This window comes from Aedes aegypti, chromosome 2 (genome assembly GCF_002204515.2).
Source record: "Aedes aegypti strain LVP_AGWG chromosome 2, AaegL5.0 Primary Assembly, whole genome shotgun sequence".
NCBI classification, from domain to species: domain Eukaryota; kingdom Metazoa; phylum Arthropoda; class Insecta; order Diptera; family Culicidae; genus Aedes; species Aedes aegypti.
The window spans coordinates 103,624,716-103,652,016 of NC_035108.1; the positions used below are offsets into that span (position 1 = coordinate 103,624,716).

At 41.7% G+C, this 27,301-nt stretch overlaps 1 protein-coding gene across 3 annotated transcripts; it reads left to right on the forward strand.

Moving 5' to 3' along the window:
• The first annotated feature begins 8,940 nt into the window (after positions 1-8,940).
• On the forward strand, positions 8,941-21,508 carry LOC5578258 (GDNF-inducible zinc finger protein 1). 3 transcript variants are annotated; one of them, XM_021841793.1, is made up of 7 exons: positions 8,994-9,009; positions 9,100-9,292; positions 10,911-11,779; positions 12,258-12,771; positions 12,834-13,003; positions 20,912-21,053; positions 21,123-21,508. In XM_021841793.1, exons 2-7 carry the CDS (start codon positions 9,131-9,133, stop codon positions 21,402-21,404), a joined length of 2,139 nt encoding a protein of 712 aa, XP_021697485.1. In that variant the 5' UTR covers positions 8,994-9,009; positions 9,100-9,130; the 3' UTR covers positions 21,405-21,508. The 3 variants fall into 3 exon arrangements, with proteins under 3 accessions (XP_001663782.1, XP_021697485.1, XP_021697486.1); XM_001663732.2 differs by having other exon boundaries at positions 8,941-9,292; XM_021841794.1 differs by lacking the exons at positions 8,994-9,009; positions 9,100-9,292 and adding an exon at positions 9,756-9,915.
• The last annotated feature ends 5,793 nt before the right edge of the window (positions 21,509-27,301 follow it).

A 27,301-nucleotide genomic window follows, 5' to 3' on the forward strand; every position in this document is an offset into this window, starting at 1 on the left:
GTGGCTTGACTGTGGCCAACACAATCAACCAAGGGTTTGTTTCGGCGTTGGAAACTCTGGAGGAAGATGCTGAACAGCTGCTGTTTATGGCACAACGCCTGAAAAATCGTGTAGTGGATTTGCGCACTCGAACCAGAGACAAATAGAGACCTCCATGTCCCTTGCAATTGCCCAAAATTTTATGGCTCATAAGGTAATCTAGAATGCCGTGAAAAGTGTATTGCGATCTGTCAAACTTGGGTACCTTTTGCATTACCGAGGGACCAAATGCAGTACTAGAAGTGGTACTCAATTTGAGCCCGAGTGGGACGGACCTGCTCGAACGTCAGTAAATTCAAGCCTTGTGGATGCTTTGAGTTCTGCAGTAAGACCAGAAGAAAATGAGTTTAGTCGCATTATTGCTGGAAACGTTTCGGATATGTTAGATGTTGATCATATGTAAGCATTAAGGTCCAAACACAATGGTAGCGGAACGGCATCGGAAACGAAATTGGCTCGCCAGTATGAACTAAATATAACATGCTTGTTGACTTAAACCAATTCCGTTTCCGTTGCGGTTCCGCCAAAGACAAATTAAAGACCTTTCTTGTAGTTGCCCAAAACTTTATGGCTCATGAGGTAATCTAGAATGCCGTGAAAAGTGTACTGCGATCTGTCAAACTTGGGTACCTTTTGCACTACCGAGGGACCAAATGCAGTACTAGAAGTGGTACCCAATCTGAGCCCGAGTGTGACGGACCTGGTTCCGCTATCATTGCGTTTGGGCCTTTATTTTCAAGTTCAATGTTCAATAAAGTTATTTGAATGATTACATATTCCATATTTATTACATTTAGTTTTTTATTTTTAACTGTTATCATAGTTCTCTGATGTATCGAAATCAAAATTATTTGTATTCTGCTTAAGTCCAATACTGGGATCAAAAATTCCGTTAGGTAGATATCCACAATTTCGATATATATTGGAACAGTCAAATGTTGAATATGCAGAAAAATGCCGAAACAGCTATATGTGAGGCGTTTTCATTGCTGTTTTCTTTGTACTGTCGGCGCATGTGAGATTTAGTAAGACCAAAAATAATCTCTATTGTATTAAAGAATGGGCAGTATGGTGGGAGGAATATTGGTATGATTCCAATAGACCGCAAATAGTATATAATGTTTTCATCACAATGGATTCTGGCGCCATCCATGATCCATATGGAATTACGACCGGGATAACTACGAACATTTTCGTTATTCATCTAGCATCCCTTGCAGTCCCAAAAAAACAAAGAAACGAAACCCTCGGTCGCCGCACGAATTGGGTCCTAAAATGTTTAATGAATTCTTGTTTTTATTTAATAATACGAAAGAGCATGTTCTTGCAACTACTTTAGCAATTTTTCTAGCTCAAATAACGGCTATAACCTTTTTAAAATTCAATTTTAAAAATAGTTCCAAATATGAACCTTGACACTTGAGATCATGTTTGACATTCACTTTTTCGACAAAATTGCCACAGGGCTTATAGTTTTAACACTGGGGTTGTTCCTATCTGACATTTCGGAAGGGACACGGAAAACAAAATATACCCAAAATTTGAGTTTAAACCAAGGGGCGTGACAAAATCTCAAAAATCCTAGAAAAATGTTTTTTGTACTTAAATCAATGAAAATCATTTAAAAATTGAGTAAACATGTGTTTCTGCCCTAAACTTAAGCGTTTGATACTAAAATTGGGCAGGGCTTTAGGACCCTATTCACCTCGGAAAATAATTTTCTTGCCTTTTACTCCATAACCTCGATTACGAAGCATATCTCTGCTATCTAGAGACACTTCATCGAGAAAGACTAAGTTATACAGATCCCATTCTATAGAACAAAGTTCAGCAAAGAAATGAAAGATTTGATCTTTTCTTACTTGAATGGCCCTTCTTTCCAAGACCTTCCATGTTAGTCCTTCCGCATGCAATATACGACAAACATTAGCAGCACTGATAGTTATGTTGAAACGCTTTAAGAAGAGTTCACAGCATTCGTCCAAGAAAAGCACGGGTTGTGAGAGGGAAAGTTGAATGATACAGTTTCGGTGTTCGACGTTGAACTTCCGGAACACCCTTGCTCTTTGCGCTTCTGTGAGAAATCCTCCTTCTTCATATTCGTGGATCCAGCATGATATCGTAGTTTTACTTTTCCGATAGATGACGGATAACCGGGCTCTAGACAAACCCAGAAAATAGTAGCCATACAAACAGTGGTATTTTGTATTTAAGCTAGCTCTCCGGTACTGAATATTCGAAATAATGTTGTTAGAAACTTGATTAAACATAATTTAAATACTTTGAATTTCGTATCAAATGCTTCTTTACACAATCACTTTTAGCAGCAGACACAATCAAAACAAAACAACATGACATTTCGTTTGACGTTTCGCACTTCATCCCGCACTCCATGAGCTGTCGCACTTATGAAGTGTGGAGTCCAGTAGTGAACAAAGTGCGCAATATTGAACAACAATACACGAATTGCTAATCAAGACAATACATGAACAATATATCGTATTGTATTTTCAAAAGGTATGTATGAGAAAATATCTATATTTGTATTGTTACGATACTTAACCACCCATACATTATATTGCAAAAATCTCAAATACTAAACAGTGAACTGTTCAAAACAATATATTGTACTGTTATTGCATTGTCATTTTACAATATACTGTATTGTTTTTACAATATATTGAATGGTACTGTTATAATACGTTATATTGTTTTTGTATTGTATTTTTTATCCGGGTGATTCAAACGCGATTTCCATACTAAATTCAAACGTGTTTTAAAAATAATTCCAGGGCACAGAAAATTATGAAACTTTGGATTCTGGCTCAGTTTTTAACGTAGAATCAGAATATGTGTGTTGTGACGGCCGAGAGAAATTATGAACACAACAGCTAATCGACGAATTCAATTTATTAATCACTTTCAATTACATTAATTAGTTTTACAACCGCGACGGCGGACATGATTTAACGCGTGTTTTTACTAACGGTTTCCTTTTTCTTCTGGCTACACACTGAAGCGCAACTACTCAATACCGGGGGTATTTGGGTCAAAAGTAAAGGGCAAGGTAGTTCTAATAATGGTAGGTGTAACATCTCTCCCCCTTGTAAAAAGAAAGTTCTTAGAGTTCGCTGCAAAAAAATCACAAATTCAACCTTGTGGGAGCCTTTACTACCCTGGTAGAACGTCTCAAGGGTTGTGTAGCTTCTTGGGTCGGAACTGGTGTAGCCCCGGCAGATGGAGGACCTTCCTCTGGTTCTGGAACAGGATCAGGTGGCGCTAGTCGTCGACCAGCTTGAATCTCCGGAGCACAGACCGGAGCACTTGACGTAGCTGATGATGCATTGTCAGGTCGTTCAGGAGTCGCTACTCCAACCGATGGAGCAACTCCCGGACTGTGGTGATCCCGATTCTCGATTCTAGCATTGTTCGATGCAGTATCCGGAAGACAAGCGCCCACACCAACGATATGGTCAATGTGACGCTCCCAGCACCGCCCGTCATCCAAGCGGACAGCGTAACGAAGTTTCCCAACCTTCTCAGCAATCCTGCCGAACTTCCACTTGTCGGCAGATAAAAAGTCCCGGACACGTACACGATCACCGTCTTTGAATTCTCGCACTGTATAATTCTTCGCATCAACGACTTCGTTCTTCGGCAACATCAGGTCGATTCTCGATCTTAACTGCCGGCCAAACATCATCATCGCAGGTGATTGACCGGTGGCAGGATGTATCATCTTTCGGTAGGTCAGCAGTATGTTGCAGAGCTCGACGTTCAACTGGGCCTTCGTACACTTCAGCGACTTCAGTTTCTGCTTCATAGTCTGTACATACCGCTCAGCTTGCCCGTTCGTTGCTGGATGGTAGGGCGCACCCATCTTATGTACGATGCCGTTCATCCGCAAGAACTGTTGAAATTGCTCGGACGTAAACTGAACACCGTGATCACTGACGAGCACTGACGGTATTCCAAAGGTGCTGAAAATCTCACGACACATCCGAATTGTACTGTCAGCAGTGATGGAACTACACACTCTAATCTCCGGCCATTTCGTAAATGCATCTACCAGAATGAAAAAGTATGTGTCCATGAATGGCCCCGCAAAGTCCACATGGACCCTTTGGAACGGCGCAGTAGGGGTTTCCCAGCAATGTAACGACATCTTCGCCGGTTCACGTCTGACCGACTGGCACTCGACACAATTGGCGATCATCTCTTCAATAGCGTTGTCCATTCCGTTCCACCAGCAATAACCTCTTGCCAGTGACTTGGTCCTAGTTGCTCCGAAGTGCGTTGAGTGCAGCTCTTCGAGGACTCGCTTCCGTAGGGGTGCAGGCACATACACCCGGATTCCGCGCAGCAGGCAACCTTTTTGCATCGCAAACTCGCTCTGGTCAATTCCAAATCGGTCCTTGCCTTCGACGAGTACACCGTACTTGATGCCTTGGATCAATTTCTTCACCGTTGAATCTTCCGCAGTTGCCTGGGCCAACTCCGCAGCAGTAAGGGGAAGTGTCTCGATTTGGTGCATTTCCACTAAGTCCGACTCATCAATGACGTTGTCGGGATCCGTTAACTTCAGTGGAATTCGGGATAGGGCGTCGGCGTTAGCATGACTTGCCGACTTACGAAATCGAATTTCGTAATCGAAGGACTGCAGGTAGGTTGCGTAGTGTTGCATCCTAAGAGCAGACATAACAGGCAATCCCTTATGTTCCCCGAAAATTTTGGTCACTGCTTGATTGTCTGTAACCAAAACGAATCTCCGGCCGTACAAGAATTGAAAGAATTTCTTGACGCCGAAAATTATCGCATACGCCTCTTTGTCCACGTGTAAGTACGCCTGCTGGGTTCGATTCAGCGTTTGGGAGGCGAATTGGATAGGACGCTCCGAGCCATCCGGGTAGATGTGACTCAGAACGGCTCCCACCCCGTAAGGCGAAGCATCGGTAGCCAGCACCAAAGGCAATTCCGGGGAATAGTGTACGAGACAGGTTTCAGCTTGCATTTGCTCCTTCACCGCTTGAAAAGACTTCTCACATTGCGTGCTCCATTCAAACGACACCTCGTTCTTCAGCAGATTGTTGAGAGGATAAAGAACGGTGCTTAGGTCCCGAAAGAACCTACCGTAGTAGTTGATAAGACCTACGAAGGAGCGCACTTCGTCCTTGTTTTTCGGCCTCCGCATTTCTTGGATGGCCTCCATCTTCTTCTGGATTTTATGGATCCCCTCTTCATCGATGAGGTATCCGCAGTACTCTATCTTCTCCGCGAAAAATTCGCACTTGTCCCGGTTAACCCGGATACCGTTCTCGTCCAGCCGGCGTAGCACTTCCTCCAATCGGCGCAAGTGGGTCTCGTCATCGGGTCCAGTCACCTTAATGTCGTCCAAAAACACACTGACACCCTCAATTCCCTGCAGCAATGACTCCATTTGTCTCTGCCAGATGGCAGGCGCAGATGCCACCCCGTACATGAGGCGGTTCGGCCGGTACAGGCCACGATGAGTGCTGAGGGTAAGAATTTCGCGGTCTTCTGGAGCGACTTCCATCTGCAAGTACGCTTGCACCAGGTCAATTTTGCTAAACTTCTTCCCACCTGCAAGCGAGGCGAACAATTCGTCCACCGTAGGGAGCGGATGCCAAGTTAGGGTTGACAGTCTGCTTGTAATCACCACAAATACGCACCCGGTTGTGGGATTTCTTCACCGGCACAATCGGCGTCGCCCAGTTGCTCTGGTTGACCTTGGTGAGAACTCCTTCAGCAACTAGTTTGTCCAACTCAGCTTCGACCACATTCTGAAGATTAAACGGAATTTTGCGTGCCTTGAGGAAGACTGGATGGACATCTTTCTTCAGCGGCAAATTAGCTTGAACACGGGAGATTTTTCCGATGGAATCCTCGAATACCCTCGGAAACTTTTGCAGTACCATCTTCACAGCAGCAGCAGTATCATTCGAAGCAGCAGCATTGCTTCCCGAAACACCTCGCCGTATCTCATTAACCGCACTTTTGTTCCGCAGCAAAATGTTCCAGTCGACCGACAACCGACTCAACCATTCGCGCCCGATCAACGGATGTTTCTCCGATTTCACGACGTACAACGGTAATTGCGAGTTTTGTCCATCGAATTCGACACGCGCGTCCATTATCCCGAGCACTTCAATGTTCGTATTGCAATAGCTCACGAGATTTGTATCGCACTTCCGCAATTGAGCTGCCGGGAACAGTTCCTTCCAACAGTTCGCACTCACGATGGTGACGGGCGATCCCGTATCTACCTCAAACCGCAACTGGACTCCATTCACGCGCACTTTCATCCATATTTTTGCACTGTCCGATATGGAGTTTACCGAACACACTTCACGCACAACGGCACACGCATCTTTACAGGCATTTCCGGAATTGTCCACGAAATTCGTTTGCACCGTATTTTGTTTGCCCGACGGTCGCGCACTACTGGGCTTCGAGCCAGATTTTTTCATGCACACTCTTTCAAGGTGTCCCTTCAGGCCGCAAAACTTGCATTCGGTTTGCTTGTGTTTGCAAGCATTAGCCAGGTGAGACTTCTCGCCACAACGGTAGCAGCTGATATCACTCCCACCTGCCCCCTTCTGATTGAAACGCTTTTCCCCTTCGTTTATTTTGGTCTTCGATTTGTTCCGCTTACCTGGTTGGTGCTGCACTTTGTGGACATCCAGCTTACCTTGGTTGCCCTCGATTTCTGCTCCACCTTTCTTCGACAGCTCCATGCTCACAGCGATGTCGCGAGCGTCCTGCAAGGTGAGCTCTCGTCTTTCCAGCAGCCGGCTTCGGATGTCATTCCTCCTGATGCCAAACACCAACTGGTTCCGGAGCGCAGTTTCCAGGTACTGGCCAAAGTTGCAGGTTACCGCAATCCGTCGCAATGCAACCAAATATTCATCGACGGACTCATCCGGCGAAGCCGCATCTTTGTCACCTTGGCGACGGCACTTAAAACGAAAGTTTTCACTTATCTCGAGCGGGCGAGGATTGAAAAAACGTCTCCAGGATGTCAACAATTTGTTGATATGTTCTCGCACGGGGTGTGTCCGGTGCGATTTTATCGCAAATTATGTCGTAGCTTTCGGGGCCCATATGGTGGAGCAGCAAATTTTTCCGCATCTCTTCGTCGTCGATTGCATAAATGGCGAACGCATTTTCCAATCGTTGCACCCACCGCATCCACTTCAGCTTTCGCTTGTCGAAGGGATCTATCGCAAAACTGGGTGGCGGAACACCAGCAGCAGGCACATCACGGGCAGCAGCAGGTACAGCACGTTCAGCAGCAGGAGCACCACGAGCCGCAAGAGCAGCAGCAGCAGCAACGTCCGGATTCGCCATCCTCGTCGCCAGAACTGTTGTGACGGCCGAGAGAAATGATGAACACAACAGCTAATCGACGAATTCAATTTATTAATCACTTTCAATTACATTAATTAGTTTTACAACCGCGACGGCGGACATGATTTAACGCGTGTTTTTACTAACGGTTTCCTTTTTCTTCTGGCTACACACTGAAGCGCAACTACTCAATACCGGGGGTATTTGGGTCAAAAGTAAAGGGCAAGGTAGTTCTAATAATGGTAGGTGTAACAATGTGAAAAACAGGATACCCCTAAACCAGAGTCTATGAATGGAGAGTTGCGCGAAGAGACTTCTTTGAATGGTTGTTTTTCTTCGTCTTCGAAAATAGCCTCTATCTGTTTAGCTGGTCTACTCGATAGGTAGACGGTTTGACAGTTCGATAGGTAGATTTGGTTTCACTCTTCGCGCAACTCTCCATTCATAAACTCTGCCCTAAACAAACCAATACAAGCATAATTCTTCAATCCGACGTATCTGCAAAAATAAATAAATCGAGATTTGCTTTGCGTGGGCTTGACAGACGCATAATCTACGTACTGAGTCTATAAAAGTATTCCTACAACCATTTTTTTGATTTTTAGAAATAAATTTAAATTATGCCCTATGTGCACTTTGCTCAGTGTTTTTAATTTGGCTACATACACCCTTCGTTCGCAAAGCGACTCAACTGTCAACATTTTTCATGCTAGCACATACACCGTACATATGCTCATAGTAAAGCGGCCTATATGCAGAATCAAAACCTGAAATTATAAACATCGAATACGTCATACTGTTTCCGAATCACTAAACATGTTGAAAATCGAGAGATTCGGATTTCCACAGCTGCAGCTAGCTGACGGATCGGCAAACTGATGTGGAACATCATCAGTATTCGGTTTTGGACAATATTTCTCACCAAATTTCTCACAAGAACTGTTCTCCTTCTACTTTTGTTACTCACGGTTCCGTTCGGTGCTCCTGTTGGTCTAGTTGAAATTGGAAACATTCGGAAACCAACATTCGTTGTCGTTGAAAGTTGAAACTGACGAATTGATTAACTTTATTAAGTTTCATGGGAATTTTCAAACCGGTGTATGTGCAACTTCAAAACAATACTGGTGTATATGACGTGACGCATGTGAAAAACGAACTGTCAAACCGACGCATCAAGCAAGGTGTATGTATCAATCAAGGTATGGTATCGACCAACCATCCATGGTGTATGTGAGCAGCACAAAGCAAAAGGATTTATTCGATAATTTTACCAGTTTTTCAATGTAATTCAAAACAAATCGGAATTGTTTAATAGTGGTTAGAAACAGTGTGCTTTTCTTCAACTTCTAGTAGACACAGCAATAGAAAAACTGCAAAACATTTTAAACAGGATTTAAAATTATTTACAATATGTTGCATCGCATTTTTCTCGAAACCATCCGAGTGTTAGATACGCCGATTTGAAAAATTAGGCTTGAATTCAACAGGAACTCCGACAAAATTGCAGCACACCCCTGATGCAATTTTGTGCATCCCGTGCGACAGAACAGTGTTTTGACGGCGGCTTCTGGCGTTTGTTTACATACATTTTACAAGAAAAAAGTTGAAATTGGTGGCTTTATTGCTTCAAAACTTAAATTTCAGTGAAATTTTCGTAGATTCCCCTACATTTTGTGCTAGTTTTACTTTTAGTTTAGATAAGTATCGACGAGCGATAGCCGCAATGACCATCTTCAAGCTGGAGCGCTTCCCGCATGTCTGTCGGTCCTGTTTGCAGCCAAAGGCCGCCACGGAACAGATGACCGATCTCGGCGAGCCCAGCGAAAAATACGGCGGCACCAAACTGGATGACCTGTTGGACGATCTGACCTTTCCCATCCCGGCGGTAAGTGACCGATTTTATGACACAATACAGAATGTCACTACCCCGCATTTACCAAAACAGAGTCTGATGTTAACCCGTATAGGCCTCAAATTTACGATAAAGTGGTCAATTCAAGCCTAATTTTTCAAATCGGCGTATCTAACATTTGGAAGGATTCGAGAAAAATGCGATGCAATATATTGTAAAGCATTTTAAATCCTGTTTAAAATGTTTTGCATTTTTTCTATTGTTGTGTCTTCTATAAGTTGAAAAAAAGAACACCGTTTCTAACCACTATTAAACAATTCCGATTTGTTTTGAATTAGATTGAAAAACTGGTGAAATTATCGAATAAACCCTTTTGCTTTGTGCTGCTCACATACACCATGATGATTCGTCGATATCATACCTTGCTTGATACATACACCTTGCTTGATGCGTCGGTTTGACAGCTCATTTATCACATGCGTCACGTCATATACACCAGTATTGTTTTGAAGTTGCACATACACCGGTTTGCAAATTCCCATAAAATATAATAAAGTACAAACTGTTTGTTCTATTCGTCAGTTTCTACGTTCAACTACAACGAATATTGAATGTTTCCAATTTCAACTCGACTAACAGGATCACCGGACGGAGCCGTGAGTAACAAAAGTAAATGGAGAACAGTTCTTGTGAAAAATTTGGTGAGAAATTTGTCTAAAACCGAATACTGATGATGTTCCACATCAGTTTGCCGACCCGTCAGCTTACTGCAGCTGTGAAAATCCGAATCTCTCGATTTCCAACATGTTTAGTAATTCGAAAACAGTATGACGTATCTGCTGATTAAAATTTTATGTTTTGATTCTGCATATAGGTCGCTTTGCTATGAGCATATGTACGGTGTATGTGCTAGCATGAAAAATGTTGACAGTTGAGTCGCTTTGCAATGGTAGGGTGTATGTAGCCAAATTAAAAACACTGAGTAAAGTGCACATAGGGCAGAATTGAAATTTATTTCAAAAAATAAAAAAAATGTTTTAGGATTACTTTTTTGGACTCAATATGTAGATTATGCGTTTGTCAAACCCATGCAAAGCAAATCTCGATTTGTTTATTTTTGCAGTTACGTCGGAATGAAGAATTATGCTTGTAATTTATATCTAAACATCTGTGCCAAGCACATGGGAACGCACTTGTTAATAATTATTGTTATGTTTGATATCTAGTTTCCTAAAATAGAAACGTTTTGGTATCCATCAATACTACTGCTAGCTCCTCAGGGCATTTTGTCCGAGTGGAGACATCCGGTACATTCTAAATGGTGCAAACCTCTTCATTTATATGATGAATATCAGATCTTAATGGTTTATGCAATTTAAAATGAATGTCATTGCAAATAAATAAAGATAGCTTGGCATGTCCCAAAAAATAGCTGTATTCCATCTGACTTGACCCATTTACTCACCGGAATAACTCCAGTATACTGACAAAAAATATTCAAATCCGTTAATTAAAAAAACAGCCCTTAAACCTGGTGAAAATTAACACAATTACCTTTTCGATGCAATGTCGACATTCAAGATAGAGTCATAGAATTGGGTTTCCTTATCCAATGCAGCTGGATGGTGCTAATAATGTTTCTTCTTTTTAGGATCTGAAGCATCTCGTACCGAGTGCCATCTGTGGTCCATGTCTGGAGGAGTTGGACCGGTTTCTGGCCTATCGGAAGCGGTTGAACTACGTTCTGAAGTTAGCGTTCGGTTTGGCGCTCGTCAAGCGAGGGGACACTTCCACGCTGGACGAACTGTTCAAAGAGAAGGAGTATCTCTCGGCGTTGTTGAAGGATTTGAACGTGCTGGATGTGGATGTGGAAGTAGACCTCGGTGATTTGTTGGACGAATTTCCGCAGTACGATGTGGGCAGTATGCCGGATGTTAAGAACGAGAACCGGGACGATGAGGACAGCACCCATGAAGTTATGGAGAACGCGTTGATCAAAGTTGAGGTCGACGACAGCGGAATGATCGTGGAATATCTTGAAAGCGCTGTGAAACGAAGGCGGGGACGTCCAAAGGTCATTAAAAAAGAGGACACGCCGAAGAAAAAACCCGGTCGACCGAAGAAAACCATCGAAGAGTCAGACGAGGACAACAGGCCATTGAAACGGTTGAAGACGGATGAACCTTCTGAAGCTGTTGAGGAAGAAGAGATGGAGATGGTCCTAGACGAGGACGACATGATCGAGGAGCGGCTGTCCAATGCTTCCGAACACTACGCCGATCGGGATCTGTCCGAGATTCTGGACAATACGACGGACAGCCACCAGCAGGACGAGGATTCGGAGGGTGATTTCCAGCTGGATGAATCGTTGTTGGCGCGAAGCGGAAAGCGGAAAAGCAAGCAGGGCAAACGGTCGCCGGTCAAGTCGGAGAGGAGGAGCGAGCTGATGCATTGTGATAAGTGCAAGTTCAAGACGTACTATCCGCATACGTTCGATCTGCACATGGATAAGCATTACAAGTAAGTTATTGTTATAGGTATTAAGTCTTGTTTTCAGTTTTGTTAATCATTTAATTGTAATGTTTTGTTAAATTTAAACAGCCTCAGTTCAGAAATTTAAATCTGTGCTTGTATAAAGCCCTACAACAGCAGAGTTGTTGTTCCAAGCTTTAGCGTTCCATGTACAGGAACGACAAATATCGTTCTGGATCTGACAAATATTCATTAGATGACACATGGTCGGGCACTTCTGATGACCACTTCTTACAGTTTGAATCAAACTTCCATGATTGCACTAAAACTTCAAAGGCATTAATCTCACGCAAGAAGCATCTAACAACAGTGCACTTTTTATTATAGATTTGTGCAATAGCAGAAAGCTTAAGATAAGAAGATCATCAACGTTTTCAGTCCATTATGCATTGCATAATTTTCAGTTCGTTATGCATTGCATGCGTGATTATACTAAGCTTTTGTACTTCGTTTCTTTAACCTTTAGGAGGGAAATGTACCCAACGTTACAACGCTGTAAACGGTGCGATTTGCATTTCGAGTCGAAAAAGGAGCTGGATAAGCACAAACGACTCGAGCACAGGGATTTCATGTGCGACACCTGTGGCCTATCGTTCGAGCAGAAGTTCGCTCTGGAGACGCACCGAAAGCGACACGAGAGCGTGCGGCAGTTCAAATGCGAGTACTGCCCAATGGAATATTACACGCGACCGGAGATGCTTTTGCATGTCAAACAGGCGCACCTGAACGCATTCGAGGTCAAGTGTCCCGACTGTGGACTCAGCTTCAAAACCAAGTCTACGCTGAATCAACATATAAAGACCCATACGAACCAGCGGACGCACACCTGCAGCGTTTGCGGGTATGGGTTTAAGTCCTATACCCATCTGAACAGGCACATCAAATCGGTCCACCAGGACGTGCGGTTCAAGTGCGACCACTGCGAGATATCGTACGGTCGGAAGGACAAACTGCGGATGCACATGGAGAAGACTCATAATGTAGGTGATCAAGTCCTGAACCAAAGGGATCAACTTGATTAATCTTGAAATCTACGTTTCAGATCCAAACATACTTCGTCTGTGATGTTTGCCTTCAATCGTACAACTGCAAGGAAAAGCTAGACGACCACAAGACGCACCACGAGCATCCGAAACCGCTGCAGTGTGGAGTGTGTCTGGCCGCTCATGTGACGCCCGAAGAGTACCAGCAACATCTCTGCATCAGCTACAGGTAAGTGCCTCGTCATCCTGAGTTTCTCCCTTTTTCTGTATTCCGGGAACAATATGTCCTCAGAGCATTTTGAAAAGCAGTAATTTGCTTGTTATGGGGCCTTCATTAGCCGAATGGTTAGAGTCCGCGTCTACAATGCAAATCCATGCTGAAGGTGTCTGGGTTCGATTCCCGGTCGGTCCAGGATCTTTTCGTAATGGGAATTTCCTTGATTTTCCTGGGCATAGCGTATCATATACGAAGCGCGAAAAAGGGCAACTTTGCCATAAAGCTCTCAGTCAATAACTGTGGAAGTGTGCTCATAAGAACACTGAGCTGAGAAGTAGGCTCTGTCCCAGTGAAGACGAAATGCCAAGAAGAAGAAGGACGGAATCCCCCTAACAGTCCCTGGATGAATTTTCGGAGAAAGTCCTGGGAGTCTCCATGGATAAATTCTCGAAGAAATCATATGAAAATGTCTAAAAAAAATAACGAGAAAATGGGTGTAGGAACTTTTGTTGGGGTTTTTGAACAAATCCTCCAACGATTTAAGGTGAAACAGCTTTGAATCAACTTCTAAGATTAGCGTTAGCGTAGTTACGGTATACTTCGTAGATTGGATACTAGCAACATTCATGTTTCTTTTTAATAATCTCATCCTGACTACTTCCAGGAACAAGGCAGGGGAGTATACCTTGTTCAAATCATAAACAAGAATACTAAAAGCATGAATATCATTATTCCCGGCCACGCCCATCTTAACCGTAACTTGGGATAGGGGAAGGAAATGTTGATGTAGCACTTACTTAATGAAAGGCCACCGACTCAGCGACACCCTCATAAGTGCTACGGAGTTGGAGGTTGGGGAAGGTATATTGTCAGGATTCGCCTAGAAAGCTGGCGATAGACCATAAACATTTGTTATTTAAGTGTTTTCAATTTAATCTTTTGAATGCCGGCAATCATAAGAGAAAACAATAGTTTATTTATAGTATAAATAGTATTTCGCGAAATGCTTGTCGATTGTGCAGTAATATTTTTGCTCAATAGCCAGTAAAAAGCAAAACCAACCCCTCGAGAGTCATCGGATTGTATAAAATAACGATACGCGCAGAAAAAAAAAACTCCGGCGACGAAAACACGCGCGAAACCGTGAGCAAAACCTATCGGACGACGCAAAACTGTCCTGCTTGGGCTTCACGAAGCACTACCCAGCAAGACGCTCCGAAATAGGAAAAAAAAATATAATAAAAAAAAATCTCCGGCGACGAAAACACGCGCGAAACCGTGAGCAAAACTTATCTGACGACGCAAAATCGAACTGTCCTGCTTGGGCTTCACAAAGCACTACCCAACAAGACGCTCTGAAACCCTTTGAATCAACTTCTAAGATTGCACTGAAACTTCAAAGGCACAAATCTCACGAATAAAGCATCCAACAACAGTGCACTTTTTATTTTGGCTTTGTGCACTAGCAGAAAGCCTGAAATAAGAAGATCAGAAACATTTTCCAACTATTTCTCTAGTTTAGTGCTTTGAAAACGTGAGTATGGGCACAAGTCGGCCATTGTGCCGACCATCTTTGGATTCCGAGATGTTTCACCTTAAAGACCGCCCGCAGTTGCTACTCCGTTATTGCAAGAACAGCTGTACTTACACAAGGAATCAACAGATGATACTCAGGATCAGTAGCATCTTCAATATGTAAGTACTGATGCTATCATTATTATAACAAACAATACTGGCGCCGGCTGCGTCCGAATGCAGGTCAATTTGGGAATGGGAGGGAAATGTTGACATGGTACTTGACATGTGCAGAGGTATTACTGCCTTTCACAACTAAGGTCTCCAAATTATTCCTGTGTCCCCCAGACACCACACTCACTGTCCCACCTCTATCACTGCACCTCTATGGTTCAGGAATCAGTTTTACGCGGAAAGACGCATTTCGAGCTTTAGAATGAAACATTAAACAAAAACGGTCTTCTACAAAGTTGTTTGTATTAGTACACTCAAAAAAATCCACACGTCACTGCTACGTAAAAAGTCACGTAGATCATTCCAAATTCATTTTGCCTAGACTTCACCTGACTAAGGTAATGATTACCAAAACCTATATAAACACCAAATGAAGACTTGGTCATTTTTACTGTAGTTAACCTATCGCACTTACGTGAAATTCACGTAGCCACTTAAATTCATTTTGACACTTGCATATCGCATTCATTCTGTGTTTAGCTCAAATTTCAAGATGGAGCCTGTTGATGTTTCCAAGAACTTTGAGAGCGGACAGTATTGAAAACGTATTTTATTTCGATTTCAAGGTAAATATGGTTTGAATTCTTGAGGATTCTAGCTCAATTAATATACCAACAAATATTTTCATCAATGTCTTTTAGGAAACGAACAGCAGGATCGATTAAACTAGTAAAAATTAGTACCGAAAGATTTACGGATGGAACTGGCCTTGGACGGACTTTTATTAGTGAACGGAGATAGTGCGTTTGTAAATAGTTGATATTTAATTAGAGTATTTCGTAACATTCAACTGAATTAGTGTTCAGAACTAGATTATGTATCCGGTTTCACCACAAACGAAGTCGGCGGTTTCATTATTGTGCCGTGACACCCAGCAATACAATGCAGCAAACTAGCAGAACATTAGTTTACCTATAAACTGTTGATGACTTCTTCTTCTTCTTTCTGGCGCTCAGTTAGTTATTAACTGAGAGCTTTCTTTGCCGATTGACCATTTTTGCATGTGTATATCGTGTGGCAGGTACGAAGATACACTTTATGCCCTGGAAATCAAGAACATTTCCTTTACGAAAAGATCCTTGACCAGCGGGATTCGACTATTATGATGAAAATATTTGATTCAATATGTTCCTGTATCACCTGTATTCAGTACATAATTACGTCTATATAAATCGTTCAACATATTCGAATTGAAAAAAATACTTGAAAAATAGAGTGGCTTCTATAAACATACTTCAATAACTTTCAATGAAATAACATTTAGGATCGATGTAAACGCTTCGTAAAAGCTACGTGAAAATCCATGTAGCTGTTACGTGAAACTCCGATGGAATGGATTGAGTTCGAGAGTTCATGCGTTCATTTTGTGTTACTTATGATCCACGTAAGTGCTACGTGAAAAGTAGTATGGAAAAAATCCACGTATGTTTTCACGTAGCAATGACGTGTGGATTATTTTGAGTGTAAGGTCCCTCGTTTTGTGTTATTGAAAATTAGGGTGGACCACATTTCTATAGAAATTGTGTAACTAACTTTCTTATTTGTAGAAATTATATTATATATGCTTCCGCAAAGTTGTAGACCATTCAATTTCAAGCAACTTTGCCAAATAAAGTTTTTTGTATATCTTAAATTGACTGATTTAGTGCTTTTTTCCTACGGTGTCATAGTGTGGTCCGAACAAAACTGGTTTTCTGGCTCTAGAGTTTTCAATTCAAATTTCTCATCAAAGTAGTCTATGAAACACTTTTAGAGCTTTGAAAAATGCGTACTTTGTGGTGAGTGAAGAAACTCGCTATCTCCTTCCGTTTGGGAGTTATTGTTGTTTTTCTCTCAAAAAAATGCTTACTTTGATTGAGAATATCTCTGATTGGGGCAAACATAAAAAAAATCTTTTGACACCATTCAAAAGAAAAAATAAAATTGTATGTTATATCAAAAAATTACGGATGTGTTATTTTTGTAACTCTAATAAAATGTCTTGAAAAACAAATATTTTTTATCAAAAACATTTTAATAAGTTTTGAACTAAAACAGATATCAACAATCTTTTTGCATGAAAATTTGTGTTTTATTAAGTTCTAAAAGCCGTTCATAGAAGACTTTGACGAGAATATAATATTAAAAATACTAGAGTTGAAAAACTTCTTTTTGTTGGACCACCCAGCGATGATTAGGAAAAATGCTCTAGATTGGTCAAAATTTGAGCTACAGAAAAACTTGTTTTGGCAAAGTTGATCAAAATTTCAAGTTCTACCGCTTTGCCTAAGACTATATACTTTTTTTGCAAATAAAAAATTCGATTATATGATTTGTGTGATATTGTGGACCCTAGTTTTAAATGACACAGTATGAAAGCTCACATTTTTAGAACAAATTTTGTAGAACATCATTTTTGTCTAAAATTTTATTGTCATGCTCAAAATGTAAAATAATAAAAAAATACATTACTATGAAAATATGGGGCCCAGATAGCCGTAGCGGTAAACGCGCAGCTATTCAGCAAGACCAAGCTGAGGGTCGTGGGTTCGAATCCCACCGGTCGAGGATCTTTTCGGGTTGGAAATTTTCTCGACTTCCCAGGGCATAGAGTATCATCGTACCTGCCACACGATATTACGCATGCAAAAATGGTCATTGGCATGGTAAGCTCTCAGTTAATAACTGTGGAAGTGCTCATAAGAACACTAAGCTGAGAAGCAGGCTCTGTCCCAGTAGGGACGTAACGCCAGAAAGAAGAAGAAGAAGAAGAAGAAGACATTACTATGAAAATTTTCAAAATAGTTTTAGAGCTTTATCTTTCTTATTTCAGATTTCTCGTCAAAGCGGTCTATGAACGTCTTTAAGAACTTAACAAAACGCAAATTTTCATGCAAAAACATTGTTAATATCTATTTTAGTTCAAAAGTTATTGATGTTTTTCTGCTTAAAATCTTTTGTTTTTCAGGGCATTTTATTAGACTTACAAATATAACACATCTGTAATTTTTTGATATAATATACAATTTTATTTTGTCTTATGAATGCCGTCGTTAAAGCTCTAAAAGTGTTTCATAGACTACTTTGATGAGAAATTTGAATTGAAAAAATGTGTTTTTGGGCTTATTTCAAGGTTTGAAAAATCATAACTGGCATGTGGGAAATCGAAACCACTTGCTATTACCACTATTTGAAAGTTAATTTTATTTTGTTAAAGTTTGTCGAAGACGCTAATAAGATTAAATTGAGTTTTAACATTGTTTGATCCTGATTTGTTCGCCACAGTATTTTTTTTTACTTATTCGTTTATTTGGTAGGCTCAAGCGCCGACAGGCATAACGGAGCCGAATTCATTTGATTTGGTTTACAAAATCTGTTTGCTTCTTGTACATCTATGTTAGTTTTGGGGAACCGTAAAACTCGCAATGTTCGCCACAGTACCCAAAAATCCCAGTTTTCTCAATATATACGGTATAGAAAACACACATTAACATTATTTCTTCAAGCCGTAGTCAACGGGAATCAAACATAATAAATCTATGAATTCATTGATCATCAACTGCTTACATGTTGATTGGGGCAATAAATTACAAAAAATGCCCAAAGATCGAACATAGCATCGCAACCTGATGAAAGTTAAATCGTGCGTGACACATGTACCGACGAATGAATGAATTGAACAAGTTAGCATTTTTTTCTTTGTATTTGTCGTTCAGACAGGCTAAGACCAGGTTTGGTCCATCTCGCCACAAGTTAGCATTGCTTTTTCTTTCCAATTGATGATTGTTTTGATCGCATTTCACTGACCATTTGAAACGATTTGAAAACAATCATCATCATTGACTGAAAAAAGGCAGTGCTAACGTGTTCATTTTTTATGATCTTTGAAGCTCACGGTGGTGCTTTTGGCTCACTCACAGCGGATTTACAAATGTGCTTCATCATTACTTATTTTTTTATAATTGACTTTCGTAAGATAAATGATAACTTTGAACGGGATTGACTTTTAGATGTGCATAGTTATCATGTCTGAAAATTAAAAATCTGAAATTTTCATACAAGTATGCTTTCCAGAGAAAACATTCCCCGAAAATAGAGATTTTCAAGAACCTCGAGACACAAACCTAACCAAACTATGTTAAAACTTGCTCCAATCATAAAACCGTATTCGACAAAAGTTCGTAGAACTGGATAAATTACTGTGTAGAGGTATTTCAGATTAATTTTGGTGTTCCTTTCGGTAGTTATGATTTTTTAAAGCTTGAAAATAGCCCAAAACACATAATTGAATTGAAGCACACCTAAATTCACTCCAAATTGACGGAAATTTTGACCAGAAGTTCATTTCTACATGTAAAATTAAAGTATTGGTTGACTGGGGAGTTTTCAGACATTTTTCAAAATATGAATAGGTCTACTCTAGAGCCAGAAAACGAGTTTTGTTCGGACCACCCTATGACACCGTAGGAAAAAAGCACTAAATCGGTCAATTTAAGAGATAAAAAAAAACTTTGTTTGGCAAAGTTTTTTGAAATTGAATGGTCTACAACTTTGCGGAAGCATGTATAATATAATTTCTACAAATAAGAAAGTTAGTTACACAATTTCTATGAAAATATGGTCCACCCTAATTTTCAATAACACCAAACAAAGGGCTTAACTAATACAAAAAACTTTGTAGAAGACCATTTTCGTCTAATGTTTCATTCTAAAGCTCAAAATGCATCTTTCCGCGTAAAACTGATTTCTGGACCACTGTGCACTGGTGGGAATACTTGGGCAAATGGCCGATATTGAGTACTGCGGAGCTCCTGAATGCTTATCATGGCCTGCTACCAATGGTTGATCCCATGAGATTTAGGCAGAGTCCTTTATTGGTCTGTGGCTTCAAGTTATGGTAGCATTTGGCAGGCTGCGTATCGATCGGGTGACCACACAACACAAACACTTTTTTGAATTATAAATTTTCAATGACACGAAAACTACACTAACCGCGATAAACCTCGATAACCTGCTGAGGGAGTACTACGAACCGTTACACATCCTCCAACCGGAATCGCTGGACCGACTTCGGCACTCCACCGGCCAGTATCGAAGCATGAAGAAGCGCGTAGCCGGAGTAGGCTAGCTCCACCGTCGGGGACTAGGCCGAGTAGCATCGATCGTCACAAACCAGCTTTGGGTCGTCGGGGCGCCAGTGAACCGGAAGTCATCCTCCAACCGAAATCGCTGGACCGATCTCGGCATCCAACTGGTCAACTAGGAGAGCTCGAACAGCAGCAACGGAGAACGAGTCGTCGTAGAGCAACGAAGTGCACATGAGTGTCCAGAAGAAGTTCAACAGGGCTCTGACGCGAGGCCAGCCTAAGGGAAGTATGCGTCGTCGCACAGAAAGCTGTCCAATGTCCCGGCGAGATCTTCAACCGCCAATTGGGCAAAACGACATTAAGCTCCAACGGCGAACTAGCAGAACAGCTAGAGGCTGAGATTGACGAAGTGCATGAGGACAGCCCTCCCCCGATGAAGTTGCCTGATGTAGTTCCGGGGGAGATCGAGGCACAGGAGCAGTAGGGAGAATTTTTTAGTTTTTAGAGTCCCACACCGTGCCAACACACAACAGGCCAGGCTTTTGAAACTTTTTTGTACCCTACTATGAATAAAAAAAAAAACAGTGGACCAGTATAAGTGCAACATTATTTCCTCCCCATTCCTCACATTGGTTTGCATTCTGACGTGGCAGGCGCCATCGTTGCCTAAAAATAGAAGATCGTTAGCACTTATACACTGAGGGTGTCTGTTAGTCCCGAGCAGTCATTCGGTTGGTTCCTTGTGTAAGTGCAGCTGATCTGGCGATACTGGAGTAGCATCCACGGGCGGCCAATCAAGCTCAAGCTCATTTTGGTTAAAATAGAGACATTATAATACATTTTTTTAAAGACTTCAATTAATATAGAGACCAAGTCTAAAAACTAAAAGACCTTCTACCAGCACCGTGATTCCCAAGAGAAACATCTTAATAAATATCCTTTGAAAAATGTCTGACCGAATTCTCGAAAAAAAACTTATGAAAGCATTAACATCTATTTACATTTTTTTATATATATTTGTGCTTCCTATTCGGTTCCATTTTACCGGCATGTGGTCACTACTTAAAGTAAAAATTCCTACCAATGCCCTTCTTCATATTTACAGAGACAACTACATCTGCTGCAACCGGGACTTCAAGTACCACTTTTACTACAACAAGCACATGTTCTTGGCGCACGGACTGAAGACCAACGTTCGGGTGAAACCTGAACAAGGCCTTCTGCTGGGACAAATCCGCGCTCTAAGGGTATGTAACCGTCTCCCCTTCACTTATTTTCCGGCCATAAAAAACTTCTATTCATATCATCGCATACAGAAACAAGCGGAACGATGTCCTCGGTGTGAGCAGGAATTCGCCACCCGGAACCTCAAGAAGCAGCACATGCTTTCGTGCCGGGGACCGAACACGATCACCGCGACCGGAAGTACTGGGGACGGCGGGGTCGCAGAAACTTCCGATACGGCGCCGAGCGTTGAAGGAGTTGGAAGTGCGTCCGTGGTATCTGTCCCGCCGATTGAAACCACCTACGAGATCGAGTACATCGACAACTACGATCCGGACGAGGACGCGGATATGCAAAAGTTGGAAGTGGTGTAGAGGAGAGGATGCGCAAGCTGCTGGAGGACGTCATAGGATTAGGACTAATGTTAGCTACTCACGTTAGGTAGTATGTATAAGGTAATAAATGTTTGTCACTTAAAGATTTCTGTGGAGAATGTCCGAACGCCGAATACCATAGGTTTTGCCAATGCTTAGACAGTCTGTAAAAGAATCACTGAATGAATTCCTGAAGAAATCTTTGAAGTAATACCTGAAGCAACATTTGAGCAAAATATCTGAATTAGTTTCAGATAAAATCCTTGAAAATTATGAAAAATTAAATTCAGTTCCTATTTTGTCTTACTGCCGTAATTCAAAAATAAAACTCTTAGAAATATTCATACAACTAAACAACTCTTTTCTCTTTAAGTGTAGAACTAGCCCTCGTGCGTTAAAATACACTCAAATAAAGATTAAAAAAAAAAAAAAAAAAATCTTTTCTCTTGGTTTCTGTTTGGATGATTTGAATCAGATGTTTTTGTTCTCATTTTTTCATGTATTTCTCAAAGCATTTAGCCAAGCTTTTCGTTCAGGCTACATTAAAGAATTCAGAGATGTCTTAAAAGGCTTACTTCAGGAATTTCTCCAGAGATTCTCAGAGCAATTTACTGGAAAGCTTATTGGTGGTTTAGTCAGAAATTTCCCCATAAATTTATCAAGTGTATCGTCTACGGACTTCCTCATTTTTTTTAGGTTTACTTTAAAATTCCAAACAGGAATTCAGCTAACGATACCTCCAAGAACAACTCGAGACATCTCTTCAGGAATTCATCCTGAGAAATTTCCATAAGGTAGAAATTTACCCACGGGGTTTTCAAGGAATTTTCCCAGATAGGTAATTGTTAGAGCATTTTTCTACAAGTTCTTTTTCTTATTATTACAGTAAGGACCCGATTTTGTCAGCCCCTCGATGAATTTAAGGCTGACAAAATGGGGAACCTGACAAATTCGGGTCATTTTATTTTGTACCTGTTTTTCAAATTTTGACGTGTTACATGGTTACATGGACTTTTAAGAGGGCGATGGGCATGGCCGTACTAGGTTTTTTTTTTTATCTGGGGCTCCCCCTCCCTTATATTGGTAATATAGATTGTTAACACTTGATAAAAGGCATTGCCATTGCCCCCTCTGGCTACGCCCATGCGTGCATGACATCAAACATCATCATCAATTTTAATGTAAACGTGGTAAAACATGACGATAACAATTATTAGAAAAAATTCAAAATAGGCTGACAAAATCGGGTCAAAAAGCTGACTAAATCGGGGGCTGTATTATTGGCATTACGTCCTCACTGGGACAGAGCCTGCTTCTCAGCTTCAGTGTTTGGGGGGACGCTATTTGGCATAAAGTCATTTGGCATAAAGCCGTTTGGCATAACATAATTTGGCATAACGGTCGTTTGACATAATAGTCATTTGGCATAATGGACGTTTGGCATAATCATTGAAAACTGAGTTGCTATGTTTTTGGCATTACCATTGCTAACATTCTCATATGTGATTTTCCCTTCTTTTGATCATAGGCTGTTCTTTCTCATTACGTTGTTAAACTAGTGGTTTGCATTATAACTACTAACATTTTCATCGACGATTTTTCCTTCTTTTGATCACCAGACCCTTTTTTAAGTAGCAATATTTAAATTTCTATTTTTTTTCCTTTTATGTCGAACGTTCATTATGCCAAATGACCATTATGCGAAATGACAATTATGCCAAGCGACTTTATGCCAAATGGCTTTATGCCAAATGACTTTATGCCAAACGGGGTAGCCCCGGTACGACGAACTTCCATTACGAAAAGATCCTGGACTGACCGGGAATCGAACCCAAATACTTTCAGCAGATTGTACCCCGTTTGGCATAAAGTCGTTTGGCATAAAGCCGTTGAGCATAAAGTCGTTTGGCATAATGGTCATTTGGCATAATGGCCGTTTGGCATAATGATTGACTTAGAATTAATATCGTCATTTCCGTAGCTTTTACCGAGATCAAACGCTCATAGAATATTTCGCTGCAGATCAAGCTCTGTCCCAGTTTGAACGTGGAACTTGATGAAAATTACTCAATTTATTTTGAGATTATTTTTAGTTTAAAATATATAAGTCTCTAACGAAAAAAAAATCTCACAGCACAACTCAAATTAACCATACATTTTCAAAAGAAATTATTAGTGGCAAAACTTTTGAACGGTTCAATATAAATTTTAATTTTGAAAGTGTACATGAAAAACACTATCTATTATCAAAAGAAGGGGAAATTTGAAATTGAAATAATATTTCTTCCAGCATATCTCGAAAGGAGCAAAAAAAAAAAATATGTTGAATATTGGCAGGTTCTAAAGTAATTATCATTCTATCAGCACGTCTTGCAAGAATTATTAAAACAGCAAAATATAAAAACGATTAGCTTAACAAAATAATAAAATTTGAAACAGTATAAATATAAAGAACAGCCTATTTTTAAAAGAAGGTAAAATTTATGATTAAACCAACAGAAGATTGGAAGCCAAACATTATTGCGGCATAATAAAACGAAAAGACATCAAAAATTGTGTTCAGAACCATCGAAGTGATTGTGCCACTTTTCCCCGAATGTCGTTTCTACGAATCTCGGTTCCCCCCCCTGTTCTCCAAATGAATCGTTTCCCCGAAAAGTGGTGCAGTTTGAATAGGTGCTATAATAGTCTTCAGTGGCTGGATGGTGAACGAGATAGAACGAGAAACAATTGAAAGAAGGAGGTATTCTGTCATTCTCGGCTATACACTTGTTGGCAAAAAATGCTGAGGACGGTAAAAGAAAGAATCGCCAATTAAATAAAGAAGGGTGCATATTAGATGGCCAGATCGTTCACCACCCTGAAATGTATGAAGTTACGACCATCAAAAGTGCCAAAAACTTTTCGGGGAAGCGGGCTATTTTGGGAAACGGGATATTCTTGGAACTTGCGTTCGGGGAACTTGGGTTCGGTGAAACGACATTCGGCGAACCAACATTGGGGTAAAAGTATCACAACCCATTGAAATAATTGTGGTAATCAAACTCTCTTTTCGCTGATAACTTGAGCAGATCTATGTTATTGATTGCAGCCCTTTTTGTGAGTTGGAAACAAAACAAAATAATATCTGAAAAATATAGCTCCTATGTATAAACGAAGGTAAAATTTATTTAAATTTTAAATTAACAGTTTTTAACCTATTATAATAATTACATCATATTTATAAAGAACATCCGATGTTTGAAAGAAGGGCAAAATTGTGCCAAATATATCAAAATCTCCAGTGCAAACATTCATTCCAATAGCGTAACTAAAAAGAAGAAGTAATATTTGGAAGAACGGTAATTTCTGAATAAATAATAAAATACTATTGGCAATAACTTTCCTTACATGCTTTAGTTTATTCAAGAGCATATCATTGTTGAATAAAGTGTCATTTTGTATCGATTGTCTCCAAAACAAGCCTGATGTCATCAGAGAGATTCAATAGAAACGTAAATCCGAATATCATCTTAAGAAATGCTTGGTTTCAGACTCATTATGCCAAACGGCTTTATGCCAAATGACCATTATGCCAAACGACTTTATGCCAAACGGCTTTATGTCAAATGACCTACCACCCTTTCAGCATGGCAGCCGCGGACTCACGAGCGTGTGATGCTTCCATGCCGAGAAAAGCCCCTCCTAGAGAGAACAGGCCGCCAGTGTATTGGTGGTGCGAATCAATTGCAAATCTTCGAGCAATCTGCCTTCGGGCTAGACGAAGAATGCAACGCGCACGCACAGAAGCACAAAGAGAGGAACGCGGTGCAGCATTCAGAGAGGCAAAGTTGGCTCTCAAAAAGGAAATCAAGAGTCGAAAACGGGCATGCTTTGAAAGTCTATGCGAGAGTGCCAATTCTAGTCCATGGGGTGACGCCTACAGAGTGGTAATGGCTAAGACCAAAGGAGCCATAGCGCCCCAAGAGAAATCGCCCGAGTTGCTGCGATCGATAATCGATGTACTCTTCCCGCACCATCCCATAAGCCCATGGCCCCCAGCGCCGTATGCGGCAGATGAAGGAGAAGAAGTGGCGAGAGTGACGAACGAAGAGCTGGCAGAAGTCGTGAAATCATTCGCGTCAAACAAGGCACCGGGACCCGATGGTATCCCGAATGTTGCCTTAAAAGCGGCAGTGAACACGGATCCGGACATGTTCAGAACCACGATGCAACGCTGCATTGATCAAGGAATCTTCCCGGATGTATGGAAGCGACAGAAATTGGTGCTACTACCAAAGGCGGGGAAACCACCAGGTGACCCGTCGGCGTATAGACCTATCTGTCTACTAGATACGACGGGCAAGTTATTGGAGAGGTTGATTCTCAACAGACTAGTACCGTATACGGAGAGTGCGGACGGCCTGTCCAACAACCAGTTTGGATTCAGAAAAGGTAAATCTACTCTGGACGCCATCCAGTCGGTCGTTCAAACAGCTGAGGTGGCAATCGAGCATAAAAGGAGCGGCACCCGTTACTGCGCGGTTGTCACTCTGGATGTGAAGAATGCGTTCAACAGCGCAAGCTGGGAAGCAATAGCACACGCGCTTCACCGCCTCAAGGTACCGGTGCAGTTGTGTAAGCTTCTAGAAAGCTATTTTGATGGTAGGATTCTACTGTATGACACAGAGGAGGGGCAGAAAAGCGTTCGAATTACCGCGGGAGTACCTCAAGGTTCAATCCTGGGCCCGCTGTTATGGAATGCGATGTACGATGACGTACTGAGGCTGCCCCTTCCGACGGGTGTTAAGATTGTTGGCTTCGCCGACGATATCACCCTAGTGGTCTATGGTGAATCGATGGAGGAAGTAGAGTTGACAGCAGCGCACTCTATTTCCCTGGTTGAGGAATGGATGAAGTCTAGGAAACTAGGACTGGCCCGTCACAAGACTGAGGTGGTGGTGGTCAACAACCGCAAGTCCGAGCAACGGGCGCTTATCTCGGTAGGTGATTGCACCATAGAGTCCAAGCGATCCCTTAGGCATCTTGGGGTAATGATCGATGACAAGCTGAGCTTCGCTAGCCACGTGGAATATGCCTGTAAAAGGGCATCTACGGCTATAGCGTCGCTTTCGAGGATGATGTCTAACAGCTCTGCTGTAATTGCCAGCAAACGCAAGCTGCTGGCAAGCGTGGCGCTATCCATACTAAGGTATGGAGGACCAATCTGGTCAAAAGCGCTTAGAACGAACAGAAACCTAAAGCGGTTGGAAAGCACGTACAGGATAATGTGCTTAAGAGTAGCAAGTGCATACCGGACGGTATCTAAAGAGGCCGTGTGCATCATAGCCGGGATGACGCCCATCGGGCTCATCATCAAGGAAGATGTTCAATGCTTCAACCAAAGGGGTACCAGAGGAGTCCGCGACACGTGTAAAGAGGAAACGCTCAGAAGCTGGCAGCAGGAATGGGATAACTCCACTAAGGGTAGATGGACCCATCGACTAATACCAAATGTGTCAGATTGGTATGGTAGAAGCCATGGGGAAGTGAACTTCCACCTGACGCAGTTTCTGTCAGGACATGGTTGCTATAGACAGTACCTGCATAGGTTCGGGCACTCAGAATCTCCTGCGTGCCCCAATTGTGCTGGTGTAGAGGAAACAGCGGAGCATGTCGTGTTCGATTGCCCCCGTTTCATTGTTGTGAGAGGTCGCATGCTCACTACATGCGGAGGGGACACGTCCCCCGACAATATTATAGAGAGAATGTGTGCGGATGCCGAGTGCTGGAATGCAGTAACTACGGCTGTCACTCACATTATGTTAGAATTGCAGCGTCTATGGCGCGCCGACCAAGAGTTGGCTGCAGAGGATTAGCCCTGCCGAGGCTGGTCCCTTGTAACATTGTTTAAGTCG